The sequence below is a fragment of the Carcharodon carcharias genome, chromosome 12, assembly GCF_017639515.1.
Source record: "Carcharodon carcharias isolate sCarCar2 chromosome 12, sCarCar2.pri, whole genome shotgun sequence".
Taxonomy (NCBI): domain Eukaryota; kingdom Metazoa; phylum Chordata; class Chondrichthyes; order Lamniformes; family Lamnidae; genus Carcharodon; species Carcharodon carcharias.
This window is the reverse complement of record NC_054478.1, coordinates 99,591,819-99,616,467: the sequence shown is the minus strand read 5'-3', so window position 1 is coordinate 99,616,467 and position 24,649 is coordinate 99,591,819. Positions and strand designations below refer to the sequence as shown.

At 40.9% G+C, this 24,649-nt stretch overlaps 1 protein-coding gene across 1 annotated transcript in view; it reads left to right on the top strand.

The window, feature by feature from the left end:
- The first annotated feature begins 3,935 nt into the window (after positions 1 to 3,935).
- Positions 3,936 to 24,649, top strand: part of stat4 (signal transducer and activator of transcription 4) — a 141,758-nt gene continuing 121,044 nt past the window's right edge. The window contains exons 1-2 of the mRNA XM_041200881.1: positions 3,936 to 4,045; positions 17,945 to 18,073. Of these exons, the coding sequence (XP_041056815.1) occupies positions 17,946 to 18,073 (128 nt within the window). The 5' untranslated portion in view covers positions 3,936 to 4,045; position 17,945. The remainder of the gene's footprint in view (positions 4,046 to 17,944; positions 18,074 to 24,649) is intronic.

Below are 24,649 nucleotides of genomic sequence, written 5' to 3'. Positions count from 1 at the left end.
ACATTCTAACATTGTAGTGGATCAGCTTATATTAAACCAGTTGGACAAAGGACAATTTAATGTTTTCAATTAGACATAATTCCTACATTCACCTAATTGACTCAAACATTCAGAAATTTAAATGCTGAAATATCGACACATCACTTCAAGACAATTTTGAACTTTGTTAAAGAGTTGAAAGCAGCATTTTAACTGCTGACTCAATGAGTATTGTGCTGTTTTATTGAGCCATAAGGAATACTGAAGACACAGCTTCAATTCTGTTATGAACTCATGTCAACCCAGAGGTGATGCTCAAGTTTCTAAACCAGGCCTCATTGGTCAAGAGGAAAAAATCTGACCGTGCCTTTGGTCCTGATGACTACATAGTGATCCTTGTCAAAAATGCACGTGCATGTGCTTAGGTGTTGGTCAAAACACATCCTCGACTTGTCTTGACTCCTCTGTCCTGCAAATCACTCCCTCATCTTCAACCTCCATATGTTTTCCATAAGAAGTCTGTCTTCCTCCACCTATGTAGCATTAGCCATTTCTGCGCTTGCCCCAGCCCTTGCTGCTGTGACCCTCATGCATTTGTTGCCTTCAGATTCAGCTAGCCCAATATTGCTGAAAAAAGTGACATACCATCAAGGCTTTTCATCTTTCAGCACAGCTACATAAAGTTAATCAACATTAATCAACAATTTATACTACATGAGAAGAGAGTGTTGATTGGTTGGCAAGTGGACTCTGATTAGTGGAGGTGTTGCCATGGAGAATGCAGCAGAGAACAGTTAACTGTTAATTGTTAACTGCCGAGCTTTTGTTTCAAATTCAAACCAGCTAGGTCGATCTGATTGGTCAAGGCATTGCCGTGGGGAATGGTGGTGTACCAAGGCATAATGAACGGATATGCTCCTTCTGTCTGCAAAGGACAGAGCTCTGTGTATGAATATATGTGGCTTCTAGCATGCGTAAGTGAGCCACACTGCAAGCCTGACTGGTAATCTTAAATATCAGTGTAACTCTTTGCACAATCAGGCTTTTTTAACATGTGTTGTCCAATCACAGAATCACATCTAACGTTGGGCACTATATTTTGGCTTCTGCAAGTTGGTAGGGTACGGTCAGTACTTTCCTGTTGTGAACATCTGCAGGAAAATGCTGTTTGATATGATCTGCCAGTTGTTGAGATGTACAGGCCACATACCTGGCATTACTCAGGCACTGAAATTCATATACAACATTACTCATTCTTGTGATAGGCAGAATGTCTTTTTGACTTGAAGGTAACATCCTATATTGGAGAATACCACTCGTGTTGCTACTGCATAATAACAGTGTGCATTGGCTAGCTTCCTCTGTTTCTCAAATTTTTGAGACACTTTAACCTTCCAATATAACCTGAGGTATCCGGGGCACTTTTCAGGGCTGAAAGTGGTAGCTTTTGGCCCATTCATGAGTTTGCATGATATATAGCTAGCAATAATCCAATCAGTGTAGTCATTATTTCAGGCCCTATAAAAGAGGTTATCGATAAGGCCAATCTTAAAGCACATGGAACTGCAGGAATCCCAACACGTGTATTGACCAGTGAAGGAAGACTTGTGGTAGACAGTAATAGAGAACCCATTGGCAGATTTCTCAATTAGCATGTCAAGGAAAGGGAGCACATTTGATTGTTCCATTTCAAAGGTGAATTTGAGTGCATTTTGGAGCCCATTAAGGTGTGTAAGGAAGTTCTTACATGCAGCTGTGGATTCAAATACAGCAGACATATCATCAACGTATCGGAAATATGCAAGGGGTAGGAGGTGAGGTGTCATTCCATCGAAGATGCATTTCCTGTGGAAACCTCAACAAAGATGTTTGCAAAAGCTGTACTTAGAGGGGATCCAATGGTAACACCATCTATTTGGGAAAACATGGTGTCATTAAAATTAAACTCAATTTTATGGGTTGCTGGGTTCATAAGTTCAGTGATTACAGATTCAGACATTGGCAGTGCATCTAGATCGCCATGATATAGTGGCACAATGTAAATGCCTATGGCTTTCTAGAGCAGTACATTGGTGAATAGGCTAGCAGTGTCAAATGAGCACATGGACACTACATTGCTATTGATATGCGAGTCCTATATGGTCTTCGCAAAGGTGAAGGAATCCTTCACTGTGTATGTGGAAAACTTGCTTAAAACTAGTTGTAGTGCAAGGAAGAACAAGAAAAAAATTTCAGGGGAAACACAAAGTGAAAATATAGAAACAATAAAAGCAGACTTAGAAAGAGAAATTATAAAATATGTATATGTGAGCAAATAAAGATGAAGGAAGGACTAAAGTGTACACAAGTCAAAAGCTAACAGAATAAGGGGGAAAAAACAAACATCAATAAATAAATGATTGTCACAATGAATATAAAAGAAAACATGAGAAAATGGTGATATCATAGAGGAGATAACTTTGGGTGCAGTGTAAGAATTCACATTGGTCTATGCTCTGCAGTATATTCTCTGTGGGTAACGCAATGCAAACTAAGGGAAATTCCACATCTCAAAATTTTACAGCCCCTCAGCACTCCAGGCTAGGTCTGCCAAACTAATCTGAAATACAAGCCTGTGGCTAAAAAGTACATTACCCCCAAAAGAGAAACTCCAATACATTTGAAAGAATTAGGGACACCGAGTAGAATTTCTGTGGGTGTTCTCCTGGTCCCCTGTTGGACTGTGGTGGATGGTCAGCAGAAACCAGAAAGAAATAGTGTAAACTACAGGATTTCAGCATTAGGGCAACAAATCAGGAAAATCTATATGGGAGTTACTGGAGACAATTCTTCTTCTTAATATTAATTGTGGTCAGACATTGGGGGCATTGAAGCATTCAGCGTTATACTCAGTTGTCATTTCCTGTAAATAAAATGTGCATTTATATAGAAACAGAATAGTGCAGATGCTGGAAATTTGATCAAAAAAACAGAAAATGCTGGAAATAGACAGCAGGTCTGGCAGCAAACATGGAATGACAAACAGAATTAACATTTAGGATCAATAATCTTTCATCAACATTTATAGAGCATCTTTCACAATCTCGGGATGTCCCATTGCTAATGAAATACTTTTGAATGGTGATCACTGTTCAATGTAGAAAATGTGGGAGACAAATCATACATGGCAAGATTCTACAAACAGTAATGTGATATACCCAGCTGTTTTAGTGTTGTCAGTTGAGGGATAAGTATTAAGGGATAACTCACCTAGGGTTGCCAACCCTTCAGGATTGACCTGGAGTCTCCAGGAATTGAAGGTCAATCTCCATGACACTGCTGTAGAACCCTGAAGAAAAAACATTGGAACATTCAAGATTGTTTCCTTTGTGATTTTTGTTGAACATTCTTTACCAGATCTAAAAATATTAAAAATGGGAAAAGACTGTTTGTCAGACAGTCAAGCATTGACAGTTGAGTCTTTTTGCTTTCTAATTGGCATAGGAAGGCAGTATGTAACAAGGATGGATGTGTTGGCCATCAAATAGCTGGAGCGTGAGGGCAAGTCATGTGATGAAATCTCCAGGAATACATTTAATCATAGTTGGCAACCCTAAACTCACCTGCTCTTCTTCAAAATAATGCAATGGGGTTTTTGGAGGCATAAGGGAGAATGAGGAAAGCGGATAGAGGGGAGGCAGAATAGAAGGGGGGGAGCATAGAGGGGGATAGAGCTAGGGTGAGGTGGCGGTTCTTGTTGCACCTGCTGCAGTGTCACAGTCTCAGACCATGGGAACACAGCTGCAGTGTGACAGAGGGAGCAGGCCACTTTGCTCGAGCTTTTTCAGGCTCCGCTTTCTGAGGCAGGAGCCAGCCCCGCAGACGGTGCACGAGCAGCGAGCGCGCGACACAGGATGGAATAGAAACACTACCAACGCACTGCGTGCCGGAAATAGCGAGCGTCAGCGGCTAAGGTAATGTAACAAATAAGCTGCAGCTTAGCGATCGAGAAAACCCGAACCCACACAACACGGAGAGCCGAAAGAACAAACATACACACTGGCATTGACTGACAAGAAGCTGCAAAGTAAGTAGAGTGTGTAGTATAGAGAAGGGAGAAAATTTGTGATTTAATTTGGTAAGTTAGTCTTTTTGTGATTCGGACGTTTATTCGTTGTGCTCCTCCTAGAAAAAGGGACACTTCTGTGACATTTATTTGGATTCATGACATTGGGGCAACCTCCCAGTGTCTTGCTCAGGGCTTCAATTAAAAGAAAATAAGAAACCACTTTTATTGGACCTGATTTCCCCACCTTGCACCATTTGGGAGAGATCGTTGTTTGGAAACAATTACATTAGTACCCGCACTAACTTATTGGTGAAACATTTCGAAGCAGAGGAGCAGACACAATCATGACTTGAACCGATTCCAGAAATTGGTGAAGTGTTTGGAAAATAAATTGGGTATAAATTGCGATTTGGGTGGAAGAAATAACCAGAAGTGTAAGAAATAGTTCTCTTTGTGTGTGCAAATATGTATAAAAGAAACATGTTTTGCCTTTCCTTATATATGCCCTGTCAGAAAAGGATGTGTATTGTTCCACATAAACCCCTCTCTTCCGCATGCGGTGGTCCTATCTTGAAGCGTTAAATACTCGTATGTATTTTTGAGCAGCACGTGTCATCTTTTCTTGTCTTCAAGGAGTAATTTTAGGACATGAGATTTATTAGGAATATTTGCTGAATGCAGTGTGTGACGTTCTCCTGCAAGGTTTTCAGTGCTTGTCACAGGGAAATCCCTTGAGTGATTTACACTCTTCAGCCGTGTGATAGCAATGACTCATTTGGGTCAACTTTCTGTTTGTGTGGTGATTTTAGCTATAGTATGTGGAAATACGTAAATGCAAAATAAAATCTGAAATGCAAAGCAGATCAGGCAACATTCAGAAAGGAAAAAGACAGATCAGGGTTTCAAGCGTAGACCCTTCATCAGAGATGGAAATTTGAAGATGTGGGTGCCCTTTGGTATAGCCTGAGGATTTGTTCAACTTCCAGGCCCTGAAAAATGAACAAGGATTCAGATGGTGGGTTAGATCACAAATAATGTTAGCCCTACACCACCACACTCAGAATGTTGACCCTAATAAAGCAAGATGTGGAACCCATAGAGCTCCTGTTCAGAATTTTGATGCTACATTAGGATGCTCATAATTGAAATGTGATGTCCATCCAAATCCCTTGAACTAAAATATATTGACTGGCATTCAGACTATGGCTCATGTCAAGCAATAGATATGACAGGATTAACTGGAAACTGGGCGAGTTAGCAAGAAATGGAGAAATAGCACTAGAGGAAATTAAGAGAAATAATCCCAAACATGAACATATGGAATAATTGCTCAAGTATGTGTCAATGGAGGATGTGAGGGGATGGGGAAGTTTCAATGTGTCATCAATGCAAAATCAAGAAATGAGAAAGTACCTCCAAACGCCTTGGAATATTTTATTTTGCTGAAGGTGCTATGTAAATACAGGTTGTTGAAGCATTAATCTCTTTATTTTGCCAGCAAAAAACTATCCGCTGTGGTGCTCCAAAGGTATTAGAAGGATTTGGCTACAGAAAGGGTGTGGATATGCTAATGAAATCCTTATGCTGAGACGGAAAAATGCCAAGTGTATGAAAAAGATCTGTGGATGTCAAATAGGGCTTGATTTTCCTCTTACAGCCCCATATCCCTTCTTCAAGTTTATCTTGTCTATGAAACCCATCTCCTGCTCTCTTGAACATACTCCCGTTAAATTTCTGACCATCCAAATTCCAACAACAACAACCTGTATTTACACAGCACCTTTAGCAAACTAAAATATTCCAAGGCGTTTGACAGGAACAAATTTTGACACAAAGTAAAATACGTTGTGACACTGAGCTGTATAAGGTCCAAAATATGGTCAAAGAGGTAGGTTTTATGGGGGATTTAAAGGTGGTAAGAGGTGTACTGTGGAGGAGAGATTTAGTGAATTCTAGGGCTTTGGAAGCTGAAGGCAGTGTTATCAATGCTAAAGTGACTAAAATTTGAGAATGCTCAAGAGACCAGAATTGGAGGAGTGCAAATATCTCGGAGGGTCACAGGACTGGAGGAGGTTGCATGGGTAGGAAGGGGTGAGTCAATGGGAGGATTCGGAATTGAGAATGAGAATTTTAAAATCGAGACATTGTTTAACCGGAAGCCAGAGCAGGTGAGCTTGCACAGGGGTGATGAGTGAATGTGACTTGATGCAAGTTAGGACATGGGCAGCAAGGCTTTGGATGACTTCAAATTTTACAGAAGTTAGAACATGGAATGCAGGCCAGGAAGTGCATTGGAATAGCTAATTCTAAAAGTTACGAAGCATGGATGAGGGTGTCAGCAGGAGATAATCTGAGGAAAAGGCAAGGATAGGTGATGTTGATAACAAAGGAGAAAAAATGGAATGAGTAAACTAGCCAGGAATATAAAACACATTGTAAGAGCTTTTCTAAGTATATAAAAAGGAAGAGAGTAGCTAAAGTAAACATTGGTCCCTTAGCAGTTGAGACAGGAGAAATTATCATGGGGAACCAGGAAATGGCAGAGACACTGAACAAATATTTTGTGTCTGTCTTAACAGTAGAAGACACAAGTTACATACCAGAAATATAGATTAACCTAGGGGATAAAACAAGCCAGGAAATTAAGGTAGTTAATTTCAGCAGAGAAAAGGTATTGGAGAAATTTAAGGGACTAAAATCCGATAAATCCCCACGATGTGACGACCTAGATCCTAGGGTTCTAAAAGAGATAGTTGCAGAGATAGTGGATGCACCAGCTATGATTTTCCAATTTCCTAAGATTTCGGAATGGTCCCATCAGTTCGGAAGTTAGCAAATGTAAGACCACTTTTCAAGAAAGGACGGAGAGAGAAAACCAGGAACTACAAGCCAGTTGCCTAACATCAGTCATTGGAAAAATGCTGGAATCTATTATTAAGGAAGTCGTAACGCAATCTCAGGATAAGGGACTGAACATTTAGGACAGAGATGAGGAGGAATTACTTCACTCAAAGAGCTGTGAATCTTTGGAATTCTCCACCTCAGGGGGTTGTAAATGCTGCATTGTTGAATACATTTAAGGCTGGGATAGACAGATTTTTGGTGTCTCAGGGGAATTAAGGGACATGGAGGGCAAGCGGATAAATGGAGTTGAAGCCCAAGAGCAGCCATGGTTGTGTTGAATCGCGAAGCAGGCTCGATGGGCCATATGGTCTACTCCTACTTGTGTTCATGTGATGTTATTGAGGTGGAAATAGTGATGGCGCAGATCTGTGGTCAGAAGTTCATTTCAAGGTCATATGACACCAAGGTTGCAAACAGTGTGATTCAGATCTGGACAGTTGCTCGGGAGAGGGACGGACTTGGTTGCTAGGCCAATACAGTTTGTGGTGGGAACTGAAGACTGTGGCTTTGATCTTCCCAATATTTAGTTGGGGGAAATATCTGCTCATTCAGTACCAGATGTCAGACAAGATGCAGGACAATTTAGAGACAGTGAATGTGTCAGGAGAGGTGGCAGTGTGGTAGAGCTGGGTGTCATGAGTATACATGTGGAAATTGATATGTTTTGGGGGGATGTCACTGAGGGGGAGCCTGTTTATGAGAAATAGGAGGGAGCCAAAGATCGATCCTTGGGGTACACCAGAAGTAATGGTATAGGAGCAGGAAAATTAGCCATTACAGCTGATTCTTTTGCTACAACTGGATAAATAAGAATAGAACAGACAGTAGGGATAATGGATGGGTACTGTAATTGACAGAATGTGACAAGTGGTATCCTGCAAGAATCAGTGTTGGGCCTCAATTATTCACCATATTTGGTAGTGACTTATCATTGGGATAGGAAGTCACACTTACATTTGAAGACGGCACAAAGATAGGTAGCATGGCGATGGAAGCATAACTTTATGAACAATATCAATAGATTAAGTGAGTGGGCAAAACCATGATAAATAATTTCGATGTATGCAAATGTGAAGTCATTCACTTTGGACCTAAAAAGAATAGATAAGGGTAATTTCTAAATGGTGAAAAGCTGGAGTCGGTGAAGGTCCAAAGAGACTTGGGGTCCAGGCCCATTGACCTTGGAAGGAATGCAGCATAAATTTACCAGAATGATACCTGAACTCCAAGGGTTACATTAAGAGGAGAGATTAAACAAATGATGTAAACTTTTCAGGTTGTTTCCCCTTCATCATAAAGGGTCATTGACCTAAAATGTTAATTTTGTTTGTCTCCACAGATGCTGCCTTACCTGAGTATTTCCAGCGTTTTTTGTTTTTATTTCAGATTTCCAGTAACTGCACTATTTTGCTTTTGAGTTAAACAAACCAGGGTTGTATTGCCTGGAATCTATAATAATAATAGTTTTTGTCTGTTTGTGCTGTTTTAATTGGTCAATTTAAGCGACACATCTGTTGGTGGGTAATAATTTGGTGGGTGGAGCCTGGCATTCGCAGAAGCATGTGGAGCATGTGATGCATTTGAGGCTGCCAACAGTTGGTGGCAGGATGCGTTGGGGGTTTGATGGAGAACAAAAACATTGAAGGGTGAGGGAAGCCCAGCAAAAATGTTACCCCAGCTGGAGAGAGAATCTCTGTGAGAGATGGGGATAGCATGAAAGGGATTCCGAGGGAAGGATGGATGACATGGAATGGGATGATATGGGAGGGGTGGATGAGATGATGGAACTGGTTAAAAAACAAATTTATCTTAGTGCTAAAAATGAAAATTTATTAGATTTGAATAAATGTTCCAGAAAAGCAGTCAGGTGAATTCAAAGAATTAACATATTGAAAAAAAATTAAAAGATACTCTCATTGAAGGTGATGATAACAGTCTATACCCTCTAGAGTTTCACACAGTCTAACTCCAATGGGCATGCCACTGCACAAACTTGGACTCAAGGAGGGAGCGATTATAATGTTACTATGAAACTTGAATCCTAAACAAGGAATTTGGCATGGAACAAGATTCATAGTCAGGAATAAAAACAGAAAATGCTGGAAAATCTCAGCAGGTCTAACAGCATCTGAGGAGAGAGAAACAGGGCTAATGTTCAAGTCCATATGACTCTTCTTCAGAAGCTCTAAACCCTGTTTCTCTCTCCACAGATGCTGTTACACCTGCTGAGTTTTTCCAGCACTTTCTGTTTTTATTTCAGATTTCCAGCATCCCCAGCATTTTATTTTTTTCATAGTTAGGAAGCTGTTTTCTTTGATGGCTGCTGAAATTATAACCGGTAGATTTCAAGGAAAATGTGATTATACTTCAAATGATACTGAGCCCATCAGGTGTAAACCTGCCTTTTTAACTCAAAGGAAAACAGTTAGAAACATAGAAGATAGAAGCAGGAGTAGGTAATTTGGCCCTTTGAGCCTGCTCTGCCATTCAATATGATCATGGCTGATCCTCTATCTCAATGCCATAATCCCGCTCTCTCCCCATACCCCTCGACACTTTTAGAGTCTAGAAATCTATTTCCTTCTTAAATATACTCAGTGACTTGGCCTCCACAACATTCTGTGGTAGAGAATTCCACAGGTTCACCACCCTCTGGGTGAAGAAATTTCTCCTCATCTCAGTCCTAAATGGCCTATCTCATATCCTGAGACTGTGGACCCCCTTCTTATAGAGCCCACAGCCAGAGGAAACATCATCCCTGCATCCAATCTGTCCAGTTCTACCAGAATTTTATACATTTCAATGAGATCCCCACTCATTCTTCTGAACTCCAGTGAATACAGGCCTAGTCGATCCAATCTCTCCTCATATGACAATCCTGCCATCCCAGGAATCAGTCTGGTGAACCTTAGCTGCACTTTTTCTATAGCAAGTATATCCTTTATTAGGTAAGGAGACTAAAACTGCACACAGTAGTCCAGGGGTGGTCTCACCAAGGCCCTGTACAGCTACAGTAAGACATTCTTGCTCCTGTACCCAAATTCTCTTGTAATGAAGGCCAACATACCGTTTGCCTTCTTAAATGCTTGCTGCACCTGCGTGTTTGCTTTCAGTGAGTGGAGTACAAGGACACCCAGGTCCCTTTGTACATCAACATTTCTCAGTCTCTCACCATTTAAGTAATACTCCGCCATTCTGTTATTCCTACCAAAGTGGATAACTTCACACTTATCCACGTTATACTGCATCTACCATGTATTTGTCCACTCACTCAACTTGTCTAACTCACCTTAAAGCCTCCTAACCGTTCACATTTCCACCTAGTTTTGCGTCGTCAGCAAACTTAGAAACATTACATTTGGTTACCTCATTCAAATCTTGATATATATTGTGAATAGATTGGGCCCACGCACTGATCCCTGTGCTACCCCAATAATCATCACCTGACACTCCGAAAAAGACCCATTTATTCCTACTCTCAGTTTCCTGTCTTTTAATCAATTCTCAATCCATGCCAATATATTACCTCCAATCCCATGTGTTCTAATTTTGCACACTAACCTCTTATTTGGGAATTTATCAAAGGCTTTTTGAAAATCCAAATACACCACATCCACTGGTTCTCCCTTATCTATTCTGCTAGTTACATCCTCAAAAACTCCAGTAGGTTTGTCGAACATAATTTCTCTCTCATAAATCCATGTTGACTTTGTCTAATCCTGTTGATATTTTCTAAGTGTCCTGTTATCACATCCTTTATAATAGAGTCAAGCATTTTCCCTACTACTGATGTTAGGCTAACTAGTCTGCAATTCCCTGTTTTCTCCCTCCATCCTTTTTTAAATAGTGGAGTTACATTTACCACCCTCCAATCTGTCAGGACTATTCCAGAATCTATAGAATTTTGGAAGATGACAACCTATGCATCCACTATGTCCTTGGGCCACCTCCTTTAGTACCCTGGGATGTAGATTATCAGGCTCTAGGATTTATAGGCTTTCAATCCCTTTAATTTCTCCAGCACTATTGTTAGGAATACCAAATTTGTCCTTCTCACTAGACCTTTGGTTCCCTAGCATTTCTGGGAAGTTATTTGTGTCTTCCCCCGTGAAGACAGAACGAAAGAAGCTGTTTAATTGCTCTGCCATTTCTTGTTCTCTATTATAAATTCTCCCGTTTTGAACTGTAAGGGGCCTACATTTGTCTTCACTAATTTTTTTCTTTTTATATACTGATAGAAGCTTTTACAACTTACTTCTATGTTCCTTGCAACTTTACTCTCATACTCTACTTTTCCCCTCTTCATCAAGCTCTTGGTCCTCCTTTGCTGAATTCTAAACTGTTCCCAATCCTCAGGCTTGCTACTTTTTCTAGCAACTTTATATGACTCCTCTTTGGATCTAATACTATTATTAATTCCTTTTGTTAGCCATGGTTGGGCCACTTTTCCTGCTGTGTGTTTGCGCCAGAAAGGAATGTACAACTATTGCAATGCATGCATTCATTCCTTAAATATTAGCCATTGCCTATGCACTGTCATGCCTTTTAATGAAGTTCCCAAATGTATCGTAGCCAATTCACCCCATACCTTCATAGTTTCCTTTGTTTAGATTTAGGACCGTAGTTTTGGATTGGTCTACTTCACTTTCCACCCTAATGAAGAATTCTATTATGTTATGGTTATTCTCCCCTAAAGGACACCACACCACGACCAGGATTTTCCAGTCCGCAGGGGCAAGCGGGAGTGGCCGCGAAACCGACCCCTACCTGTGGTTGGGCCCTGACGCAATTTCACGCTGGCTGGCCAATCAACGGCCAGCCAGCATGAATTGCGCACTGCAGCACTCAGTGCTGCCGGAGTGGAGGGTGAGGTGAGCGAGCGCGGAAATTAGCTCATGAGCACAGGTGTATGCAGTAAACACTCCCTGAGGCACAGAGCTGCCTCAGGAAGCAAAAGATTTTTAAAATGAAAAGTAAAGAATCTAAAAATGTTAAAAACATGTCCCCTCATGTTACTCCGTTACATGAGTAGGGACACGTTAGAAATTAGTTTGAAATTTTTTTTTTAAAATCACTGATCGAAATGTCATCCCGCCCGTGGATGAGCTTTCACAAAAAATCCAAAGGTCGCCTGGCCGATTTGCCTGCCCACACCACAAGGTTAGCTGGGTAGCAAAAGGTTTCTTTTAATTATGATTTTAATTATGATAACCTGCTTAATCATCAGCATGTGTGCTGTTGACTCCCGCGTGCACCTGCCAATCGAAAAATCGTGTCTTTTTACACTTGTTTGGGTCGGGCGCACATTCGCCCGACGAGCAAAATATTCTGCCCAACAAGATTATTAATTAACCCCTTCTCATTGCACAATACTGAATCTAGGATAGCCTGTTCCCTAGTTGGTTCCTCGACATACTGGTCGAAAAAATCATCTCGTATATACTCCAGGATTTCATCCACCACAGCATTATTGCTAATTTGCTTTATATGTCTATATGTAGATTAAAGTCACCCGTGATTACTGTAGCACCCTTGTTACATGCCTCTGTAATTTCCTGTTTAATGCCATCCCTACCTTACCATTACTGTTTAAAAGCCTATGGACAACTCCCACTAAGTTTTCCCCCGCCTCCTAGCTTCTTAGCTCCATCCAGACTGATTCTACATCTAGATTTTTTGAGCCAATATCTTTTCTCACTATTGCACAGATTTCATCCTTAACTAACAATGCCACCTCCTTTTCCTTTTTGCCTGTCCTTCCTAAATATCAAATACCCTTGCATATTCCTAGCCTTGGTCACCCTGCAGCGATGTCTCTGTAATTGCAATCATATCTATCCATTTGCATTTATTTGCACTGGTAATTTGTCAACCTTATTGTGAATGCTCTGTGCATTCAGATACAGTGTCTTTAGACTTGTATTTTTAAAATTTTTATACATTTTTTTGTACAATGGCCCCATTTGCTCCTAGCCCATGTTTCCTCTGCCTTCCACTTTTGCTTTCTACTTTTCTGTCTTTCATTTTTATCTTTGCTTCCCTCTCTTGTATCTCCCCACTCAGGTTCCTATACCCCTGCCACTCTAGTTTAAACTCTCCCCCACAGTACTAACGAATACCCCGAAAGGATATTGGTCCCGGCCCTTCTGGAGTGCAACCCCGTCCAGCTTGTACAGATCACATTTTCCCCAGAATCAGTCCCAATGCCTAAGAATCTAAATCCCTCTCCCTTACACCATATCTCCAGCTACGCATTCATCCGGTCTATTATCCTATTCCTGGTCGCACTAGCATGTGGCACTGGGAGTAATCCTGAGGTTACTACCTTTGAGATCCTGCTTTTTAATTTATTTCCCAGCTCCCTAAATTCTGCTTTCAGGACCTCAACCCTCTTTTTACCTATGTCGTTGGTACCGATATGGACCACAACCTCTGGCTGTTCATCTCTGCCTTCAGAATGTTCTGCAACCATTCAGTGACATCCTTGAGCCTGGCAGCAGGGAAGCAACATACCATCCTGCTGTCATGTCTGCAATTGCAGATATGTCTATCTGCTCCCCTTAGAATCCCCTACCGCTATTGTTCTCCCACTCTTTTTTTCGCCCCCACCCACCTGTGCAGCTGAGCAACTCGTGGTGCCACAGCCTTGGCTGTTGCTGCATCCCCCTGGTTAACCATCTTCGCCAACAGTATCCCAAACGGAAAATCTGTGAGAGGGGGAGATTCAGGGGACTCCTGCATTACCTGCCTGGTGCTTTTACTCTGTCTGAGGGTCACCTATTCCCTTTCTGCCTGTGCACTCTTTACTTGCTGTGTGACCACCTCCCTGTATGTGGTATCCATGAAGCTCTCAGCCTTGTGGGTGCTCTACAGTAGCTCCAGCTCCGAAACATGGATTTCAAGTAGCTGCAGCTGGAAACACTTCCCGCACACGTGGTCACCTGGATGCTGGAATTGTCCCTGACTTCCCATGTTGCACAGGAGGAGCATTCCATGTGGTCAAGCTGCCCTGCTATGACTTACCCTCAAATTACTCCCTTTACTTTTACTTCCTCTAGTTTAAGAAATATTAAATATATACTAGGGAGCTTACTTCTTATACTTTAAGCACTATTTAATCTAAACTAAAGGCCAATTTTTACTTTAAAGACCGGACAGTAGCAATACTCATCAGGTCCTACTTACCAAATTCGCTGCTCCTCTCTCTCTAACTCCCGGTCCCGTTCTGATCTTGGGCCTGGTTCCCCTCACTCTTTAAGACCGCTGCTCCTTCTGCCTTATCAAATGCCATTAGCAAAAACAAAGGAGTATCTCTTTCCTTTCCTCCCCTTAATCACCCAACTCCCAGCACTCTATTCTAAGTCACACTCAGCTGTCAAGTTGGCTGGTTTTATATGCTCCTAAGACAAAGGCTAGCTGGCCCAGTTACAAAGCTGCTTCTTTAACTAACTAAATCCAACTGCTCACCCAGTGGAGAACTTGTTAAAACCCTGCTTAAGGCTGGGAACTTTAGAATTTAAACTGCTAACTACCAACAAAATTAGGTTTTTGCAAAAGGATTTAAAAAAAAATTAAGACTCCTTACTCACCATCCACTAGCATCCAGTCCTCCAGTTCTTAATTAGACTTTTATATTTTATTACTGTAAAAATGCCACAAGGCCAGACACTTGATAATATTTGTACTTAAATTCCTAGGCATGACTCTGCACATGGACAGCTTTATATAGCTTTTTCCAAGTGAGAAGCTTTGATTCTGTTAAAGTCTTCAATGAAAGATTAATTAGAAATTTATCTAAGTATTTAAAGAAGTGCTGTTGCAGTAAAGAAACAAATTTGACTGCAGATGTTTTTCTGGTCTCTCTACTAGTTTAGACTGTTAACTGTTGACTTGATCAAAGCTTTCAAGGTGTTATGAGGAACAGATAGAGGTGTACAGGACTAGGAGGCATGCTCTAAAAACTGTAGACAGACCTTACAGGAGTGATATTAGGCAACATTTCTCCACCCAATTGATGCTAGATCAATTGTTACATTTAAAACTGAGAGTGATAGATTCTTGGTTTTCAAATCTATGAAGGGATATTGGGAAAAAGCTGGTATATGGAGTTATGTTGCAGATCAGCCATGTTATAATTGAATGGCAGAACAAGCTTGAAGGGTTAAATGGCATATTCCTATTTCTATGTTCCTATGGAACTAGGTAAGTGCAGTCCCACCCAGTTGGTGATGGTGGACAGGCATTGGGGGGGAGGGGGAAACGGTGTAGTCAACTGCGTTAAAGGCTGCACAAAAGTGGCGAAGGATGAGGGGGGATATTTTACCATTGTTACTGTCACTATAGGATATCTTTTGTGATTTCTGATAAGAGCTATTTTGGTACTGTGGCATGGGTGTAAACCGGATTGGAGGGAGTTCTGAGAAGGATGGGCATGGCTTTGGTAGGTGATGACACAATCGAGGAGAATGGTGAGGGATGGAAGGTTGGAAATGGGGTCGTAATTTGCAAGGGCAGAGGGATCAAGGATTTTTTTTGACTACAGATTTGAAGGAGAGAGGACTTATACATTAGGAGAGAAAACAGCTATCGTGGGAGTCAGAAAGGGAAGTTAGGTGGTCAGTGGTTTAGTGGGAGCAGAGCCAAGGGAGCAGGTGGTGGGTCTTATGTACAAGATGAGCTCAGAGGGCATGTGGTAAGAGAGAAACTTGAGAAAGGTGTATGTTCAGGGTGAGGGTACGGGGGAACCTCAGAGGAAATTTTGCTTTGTTGGCCAGAGGAATGGAGGAAAATAGCAAAAACAGCTGATCAGATGGTTACATTCTTAGTGACAAAGAAGTCCATTAGCTCCTTTCACTTGTTGGAAGTGAAGGTAGAGGAGGCTGGGGAAAGGAGTTTAATAAGACAGTTTGCAGCAGAGAAAATAAGCCAGCGATTATATCCCTGAAATATCAAACAATTTTGGTAGACAAGAACAAAACCTAAGAATGCTTTATGTGGTTCAGCCAAACCTGGTAGTGAATGGCTTAGCCAGTTGTCTGCCGTATTTGTGCAAATCTGCATCCCTCCTTCCTGGCTCTAGGGTAGCTGATATTGTAAATATTTCCTTTTCCTTCAGTACTGGGCCTCACCCTTTCAAATTTGCTATCATCACCCCCTCCTCAAGAAAATCCTTGACTAGCTTGTTCTTGCAGACTACCACCTCATTTCTAATCTCCCTTCCTTACCTCTTGAGCCTCTTGGGGATCTCTCTGTGACACACTTCTAGTTGCCACCATCGTGTTGCTCCTTGATAAAAGTGTCCAAAAACACAATGTCAGGTTCCATGTGTGCACTGATGGAACCCCATTCTACAACAATCTCTTTCAACACATCCAAGACTATCTTGATGTACTGCTTGGCTGACATCCGATCACAAATAAGCTGAAATGCAATCCAATTAAAATTAAGACTGAAGCCATTGCCTTTAACTTCACCACAAACTCAATTCCCTAAAATTCCATCCCCATTCTGGCCACTGTCTCAGGCTGAACCAGCTTGTTTGCAGTCTCAACTTACTATTTGACCCTGAGCTGAGCTTCAGACCCCACTTCCTCTCCATCAGAAAAACCACCTATTTTCACCTCTGTAACGTCAGCTGTCTCCTCCTATGCTTCAACCCATTGGTTACTGAAACCCTCATCCATGTTTTTATTACTTCCAGAATCAGCTCGTCGAGTGCTCTGGGCTGCCTCTCTTCTTCCATAAACTTGAGTTCATCTGCCATTTGGACCTTAGCTTGCATTAAAGTCCTAATCCTCATGTCAAATCCTTCCATGGGCTCACCCAAATTATTTTTGTAACCTCAATCAGGCCTAAAAAAGAATTCTGCATTCCTCCAACTCTGAGCACCTTGTGCATCCATCACTTCTTATGCCCCTCCAGTGGTGACCATGCCTTCAGCTGTCCAGGCTCTAAGCTCTGGAATTCCCTCCACAAACTTCTTTGACTCTCAATCTCTCTCACTCTCTCTCCTCCTTTGAAGCAACTCATTAAAACCTTGCCAACTATCAGCAATTCAGGTGAAAATGAAATATAAATACGAGAACATCTATCAGATGCAGAAAGTATGATAAAAGTTGCAAAAAAGTTAATTTGACACTTCACAGTTATCAATATCAGGGATTTGTTCGGAGTGATGCTTATGATGAAAATAGTGAAAAATCGGCACACTCATTTAATCAAATGTGGTTAAACTTTCATTTTGCTTCCCTTGTGTCGAGCTTCACACAGCATGAATGTGCATCAGGAATTGGGTGCACCCACCATTAGTTTTCAGTCAATTATTTTCAGAGCAAGATATATCAATGTTTTCAGAGTAAGGCATGCGAAAAATTAAAATGCATGATTCAGGTACTACATGAATATGGTTAAGACAAGCCTAGTTTAGAAATGTCACAACATTTGTTTTTGTGGTTGCATTATATTTTATATTTTGTGGTGAAGTACCTGTAACACTTTCTCCCATATTCACACTTCTTTTTCCCTTATGAAACTATTAAAGATTGTCAGATATTCTGCCTTGTTTTGCTTATGACCTTCCCTCTACTAAGGTGGACAGTGACTAGTAAAATGTTTGCCCACGGGTACCATCGCTGGCCTTGCAACAAGTAATAACCTTTCTAATGTAATTTTACACAACTAGCTACTTTATCTAGTAGAAACAATAGTTCCTGATTCTATCCCTTGGTTGAGAAAATGTTCCTAACCCCAGCTTTACAACTAATAATAATTCAGTTGAAGACATAGGGTGTGTGGGTGTATTTATGTATGTGGGTCTATATGCATGAGAAGCAGTAAGAAACAGGAAAAAGGAGACTTAACTTCTGAGTTCTTCAAATTGTTTTGGCAGCAAATGAAAATCTCTTTGAAATAATTATTTATGGTATTCTATAAAATCTAATCAATTTATTCTTTCATTTCCAATAGTTAGATTTGTTCTACGCTAATTGTTATTGTTTTCAAACTTTTTGACAGAATGTCCCAGTGGCATCAGCTCCATCAGTTGGATACGCAGCTCCTGGAAAAAGTGGACCAGTTGTATGATGACACCTTTCCTATGGAGGTCCGTCAGTTCCTAGCACATTGGCTGGAACAGCAGGACTGGTGAGATCATAGTTAAATTCACCTGCCTTTGATATTTTATTTTGGGATGTTGGGAAATAGATAAATGCTAACTTTTTTCTTCGAAAACTTTGTTATTCATCCTTACTTCGTTTTATTCTTTGCAGCTGCAATAAAATCAGAATCACATACAAAAAATGGTGCACAGTAGATCAAACAATATCTATAAAGTGAACAGATAGTTGGCATTTTATACTGGGCCCCATTTCAAAACTGAAAAATTGAAAGTTGAAAGAACACTTCAATAGAATCATCTAAAAAGAAAAAGGAGGGAGAGAGAGAAAGTAGCAGTGCGATCACCTATTACTTGCAACTAAGAAAAATGGAACCTCTTTAGTTCTGAGCAAGTCTCCATTTCCATGTTTAGGTAGATTTTAATTATTGAATGACCAACCAGTAAAGTGACTGGAAAATTATGAATTATAAATGGATGTTACACTGCCTTTGGGCAGAGATCGACAGTTTTGAAATACATTGTAATGTAGGGAAATACAACAGCCAATTTGTGTACTGTAAGGTGCTACAGACAACAATGAGTTCAATGACCTGATGATCTGTTTTAATCACTTTGGTTGCCGGAGACTGTCTTATAAAATGGTTGGGCAAATCATCAGTGGATTGTCCAGGGATACCTTCACCATCACCTTGCCTCCACTCGCCTGCCCCCACCACACACAGTTTACCTTCCCTTCCACAAACACAAAGGAACCTCATACAGAACTAAATATTGTCAAAAAAAAGAGACGTTGTCAAAGCTTTTCGTCTTACACTCATCAGGACCGATGTCACTGCCATTGTCTGAATCTGTATTCATTGAACTTATGAACTCAGCAACTCATGCAGTTGACTTCAGTTTTAATGATACCATGTATGTCCAAATAGGTGGTGTTGCCATGGGAACCCCTCCAGGCCCAGCTCTCGCAAACACTTTTGTCAGTTTCCACGAGAAATGCATCTTCGATAGAATGACACCTAACCTACTACCCCTTGCATATTTCCGATACGTAGATGATACATTTGCTATATTTGAATCCACAGCTGCATATAAGAACTTCCTTACACACCTTAAGGGCCTTCATTCTACACTCAAATTCATCTTTGAAATGGAGCAGTCAAATGAATTCCCTTTCCTCGACATGTCAATTGAGAAATCTGCTAATGGGTTCTCCAATACTGTCTACAAGCCTACCTTCACTGGTCAGTATACATGTTGGGGTTCCTATAGTTCCACTACAGTTCCATAAGATTGGCCTTATCAGCATCCTCGTAAATAGGGCCCGAGCCATTTTCTCACCATGCAAGCTTGATGCTGAAGTAGGGCGCATCAAAGCCATCCTGTGGGATAATGGCTACCCTGATTGGATCATTGCTTGCTGTATATTGCAAAATTCATGAATGGGTCTAAAGCTGCCACTTGCAGCTCAATCTACTTCAGATTACCCTGGAAGGGTAAGGTCTCAAAAAAATATGAGCAACAGGTGAAGCTAGTAGTTTCACACTATTGCTATGCAGGAGCAACTCAAGTGGTATTCTCCGTGAAAAAAGTGCTGCCCTCAAGCCAAAAATATGTTCTGCCTATCACTCAAATGAGTAATCTGTATATGAATTCCAGTGCCAGTGTGATGCCAGGTATGTATGCTGTTTGTCCCAACAACTGGGGATCTTATCAAACAGCACATCCCTTCACCTGTTCGCAGTGAAGTACTGACCACGGCCAACCAGCCCATGCTTGCAAAACTCAAAACATAGTGTCCAACATTAGATGTGATTTTATGATTGGACAGCACATGCTAAACAATCCTGATAGTGCTAAGAATTACATGACAACCAATTTAAGATCATTAGTTGGGCTCGCAGTATGGCTCACTTACACATGCTAGAAGGTACATATATTCACACACAGGGCTCCTGTTCTTTGCAGACATAAGGAGCATATCCATGCATTGTGCCTTTTTCAACTAAACAAAAGGTTGGAGAACTGTGATTTCCCATAGCAATGCCTGACCAATCAGAGTGAACCTGCCTGGTTTGACTTTAAACAAAAGTTTGGTGATTATCTGTTGCTTGGTGCGTTCGCCATGGCAAAACCTTTACCAATTAGAACCCATTTGCCAACTAGTCAACACTCTCTTCTCATGCAGTATAAATTGTTGTTCCCTTTACAGTTGGTATTCTTGCAAATCTGTCCTGATGAGCGCAAGATGAAAAATCTTGACATGTCTCTTTTCTCATTAATACTCACGTTCTGTATTAACAAATGACAAAACTAAATATTTTGTAAATGTGAACAGCTTAAAAGACAAGCACTTAGATAGCGTCACTCACAATCTCAGGACATCCCATAGTGCTACACAGCCAATGAAGCACTCCTAAATGGGGTTACTGTTGCAGTGTTGGCCAGCACATCATAACTCCCATGCTCTCCAGAATAGTGCCACGGAGTCTTTCAAGTCCACCCAAGAAGGTAACTTACCTTCACATCTTACCTGAAAGATAGAATCTTATAAAGTGCATCACTCCCTCGGTATTGCACTGAAGTGCTAGCCTACATTACATACTCGAGTCTTTGAATTGAAGGTTGAACTCATAACCTTCTGACACAGTTAAGAGGCGTATCATTGAGCCAAAGCTGAAAGAAACATTGAAGTTAAAGATTTTGGAGAAACAAAGAATATGTGAATGGCCAAGTCAATGAGGGGTGCTAGTGAAAAGATAGGAGACCTTGAAAATACATAAAGTTTATAGAACAGGTCTGAAACTTAAAACAGTAGAAAGTTGGATAAAGATAATGGGATAGATTTTCGCCTTCCCTGGGGTGCATATAGCATTGTAGATCCACCAGTTATTATTAAAACCATTCAGTTTCAATTTCCATTGATTGCAATAGAAAGAAAAGTCAGACAGCCATAGCTCTATTATGTTTGAGCAGAAATTTGAAAATCTACCCAAATGAGTGCATCGACACTAAGAGAAAAAGCAGGCCAACACCAGGGGAACAGCTTTCACTGCCAATGTTATACTGTGTTCCTCCCCAAACATTAACCCTGCCTCCTTTCCCTCCAGACAAGGACAGACTGATTGCACATCAGCAGCACCCCTGTACAAACAAAATGGAGTAAGTAGCTAAGGTCTAAAGTGACTATTGTCAATGTTCAGACCAGAGGGCTGCAGATTGTCCAAGAGAAAGAGAAGAAAATGTTGTTGGAATTAACATTGAGCTTCATTGCAGCAGCACAAGAAGCCAAAGGCAATGAATTAGGAATGGAAAGGGAAATTAAAGTGACAACCCACAAGGAGCTGAGGGTGACATTGCTGGACAGGATGGTGATGTTTGGCATAGCAGTTATCTAACTTGTGCTTGGTCTTCCCACTAGAGGAAACTGCACCATGAGCAGCAAACACAGTATATTGGACTACAGGACCCAAATGTAAATTGCTGTCTCATAGCAGGAGTGTTTGGAGATTGGTATATGGGAGGAGGTAAATACATAAGTGTTGTATCTCCTGTAATTGTATATTAAGACGGCCAGCCAGGCAAGATAGAGTGGTGGAAGAATGAGCCAGGAGAGCACAATCACTCTAGACCACAGGGAGGGGAGGGGTGGAGATGATGTGCTTGATATAGGAGAATGATCTCGTTGATGGAAATGGCAATAGATCTGGTGAATATGGAGGCTGTAAGGTAAGAAAAAGGTGGCCGGGGGGAGGTGGTGCGGTACTGCTACTGTTGTAAGAACAGAGTAAAGCAAAGAGAACAGGAAATAAAGGAACTGGAGGAACAGCACCTCATCTTCCGACTAGGCACTTTACAGCCTTCCGGACTGAATATTGAGTTCAACAATTTTAGATCATGAACTCTCTCCTCCATCCCCAGCCCCTTTCCGATTCCCCCCTTTTTTTCCAATAATTTATATAGATTTTTCTTTTCCCACCTATTTCCATTATTTTTGAAAGTATTTCCATCCATTGTTTTATCTCTACCTTTTAGCCTATTTTGATTCCTTCACCCCACCCCCACTAGGGCTATCTGTACCTTGCTTGTCCTGCTTTCTACCCTTAATTAGCACATTCCTTAGATAATATCACCACCTTGAACACCTCTTTGTCCTTTTGTCTATGACATCTTTTGGCTATCTCCACCTATCACTGGCCCTCTATCCAGCTCTACTTGTCCACCCCCCCCCCCCCCCCCCAAACCAGCTTATATTTCACCTCTCCTATTTTTACTTAGTTCTGTTGAAGAGTCATATGGACTCAAAACGTTAACTGTGTTCCTCTCCGCAGAAGCTGCCAGACCTGCTGAGTTTTTCCAGGCATTTTTATTTTTATAAGGAAATAAATCATTTCGATCATCAGAAGGTCAGGAAATAAATCATGTCGATCACCAGAAGGTTTAGAGCTTGTTTCCTTTTTGTTTTAAGAGAACATTCAATGCACAATTTGGTAGAAGTTGTATGCTAACGTTCACAGAACTTTTTAAATAGCTACCAGTCGAATTGCTAGTAACTAAAAAAAAAAGTAAAAGGAACTCCAAAACTTAAAGTGAATAATTTTGAAGGCATTGGATAGATATGATGGCACCTCCAATAATAAAGTTGACCGTTGGTCTTTGCAATAAAATTTGAGTTGGAGCAGACATTCTACTTTGACCTCGATCTGGGGCTAAGAACACACATTATTAAGGGATCTAACAGTTGAACAGCAATCTTCATCTACCACCTAATTTCATCGGCTTTTTTTCTGTTATTTATGCTATTGATTGTGGAAATAAGAGCAATTAAAGGTGCCAAAACCTTGACATGGGAGGTAAGCGTTACTCCCTGGACTTCTGGTATTCTGATTGGGGCCACAGCTGTTATTGAATAATTTTGGACATATTTCAGGGAAAGCTGGAAAAAGCAAAAAATGCGCTGAATACATAGGTAGCCAGGTCACCTATTGAACACCATGAGCAGCTGGAAAATGAAGCTGCTCGAATGCATAAGGTCTTGTTCATAGGTAAACTTCTGCAATTCATTTCAGCCTTCAAAAGTTTGGTTGTGAATGATGTCAATCGTGAAGAATTCAAACTACTAAAATAATTATAACCAATTTCAGTTAAAATGCAAAGATCTAAATAGTTTAATTCTGTTCACCCTGTCACCTCTTTTCCTGCATTGTCTCCTCTTTCTCAGGGTCTGTCAGTGTCTTATTACATTACTTTATTGACTTATTTTCTACCTAATCTAACTTTTCCTTCCAACTTTCATTTTCTAACTTTCCAACTAAATTAGTGGGAGCAGGTTTCAAAATACTGGAATTGCATTGGCTGAAAACTGTCTATAAATATCAATCTTCCAGCCAATCAAATGCTAAAAATGACAAGATTAATATCACATCGTCTATGCAAAGAGATCAATAATACAACTTTGCTCATTAATGAACCGTAGAGCCCAGCATCATGCTGAATAGTTAACAATTTTTCCATATTTTTGAGCCTTTCTAACCTTACATTTTTCTCTAAAAATCCATTTATTTTGGTTTTGAAATGTCTATAGCTTTTAATTATGGCCTAGTTCCTATCTTTGTTTACCTATGACCATTTATGCAAGAGATATCATTGCAATTTTAGCTTGAAATCTAACTTCAGTGTAAAGAATGCAAATTAATGATAGAAATTTTGGCATTCGTTATAATTGCTCACTGCTTTCCTTGGTGTTTACCATAGATGGGGGCTTGCATTTTTGTTAATCAGCTTCTCTTACAACTTGGTAGTGCTACTGCACATTGGTTGAACAATTCCCGACTTGACAGATTTCTTGTTTTAGCTCTGTGCAATCATTAAAATGGTAAATGAACACTAGAAGTTCCACAGGTGACTAAAACTATTTTAAGCATTAAGGGAAAACTGGCTGGTGAGATCATCCAGGCCCAGTGAGCAGTGATTGATTATTAATGTATTGGATTTTACAGCACAATTCACTTAGCAACCTTTTTAAAATGGGAATCGGGACATGGAATTGATTGAAAGGATAGGAGAAAATAAAACTACTATTAATGGCAAAATTCAGTTGCCATGAAGTGTGTGTATTTAACTCTGTCTTTACTAAACATTCATTCATGGGATGTGGACATTGCTGGCTTGGCCAGCATTTATTGCCCATCCCTAATTGCCCTTGAGTAGGTGGTGGTGAGCTGCCTTCTTGAACCACTGCAATCCATTGGGTGTAGGTACACCCACAATGCTGTTAGGAAGGGAGTTCCAGGATTTTGACCTAGTGACAGCGGAGCAACGATGATATATTGCCAAGTCAGGATGGTGAGTTACTTGGAGGGGAACTTCCAGGAGGTGATGCTCCCATGTGTCTGTTGCCCTTGTTGTTCTGGATGGTCACGATGGTAGGTTTGGAAGGTGCTGTCTGAGGAGCTTTGGTGAGTTCCTACAGTGCATCCTGTAGATGATATACACTGCTGGCACTGTGCGTCACTGGTGGAGGGAGTGAATGTTTGTGGATGGGGTGCCAAGCAGGCTGATTTGTCCTGGATGGTGTCAAGCTTCTTGAGTGTTGTGGGAGCTGC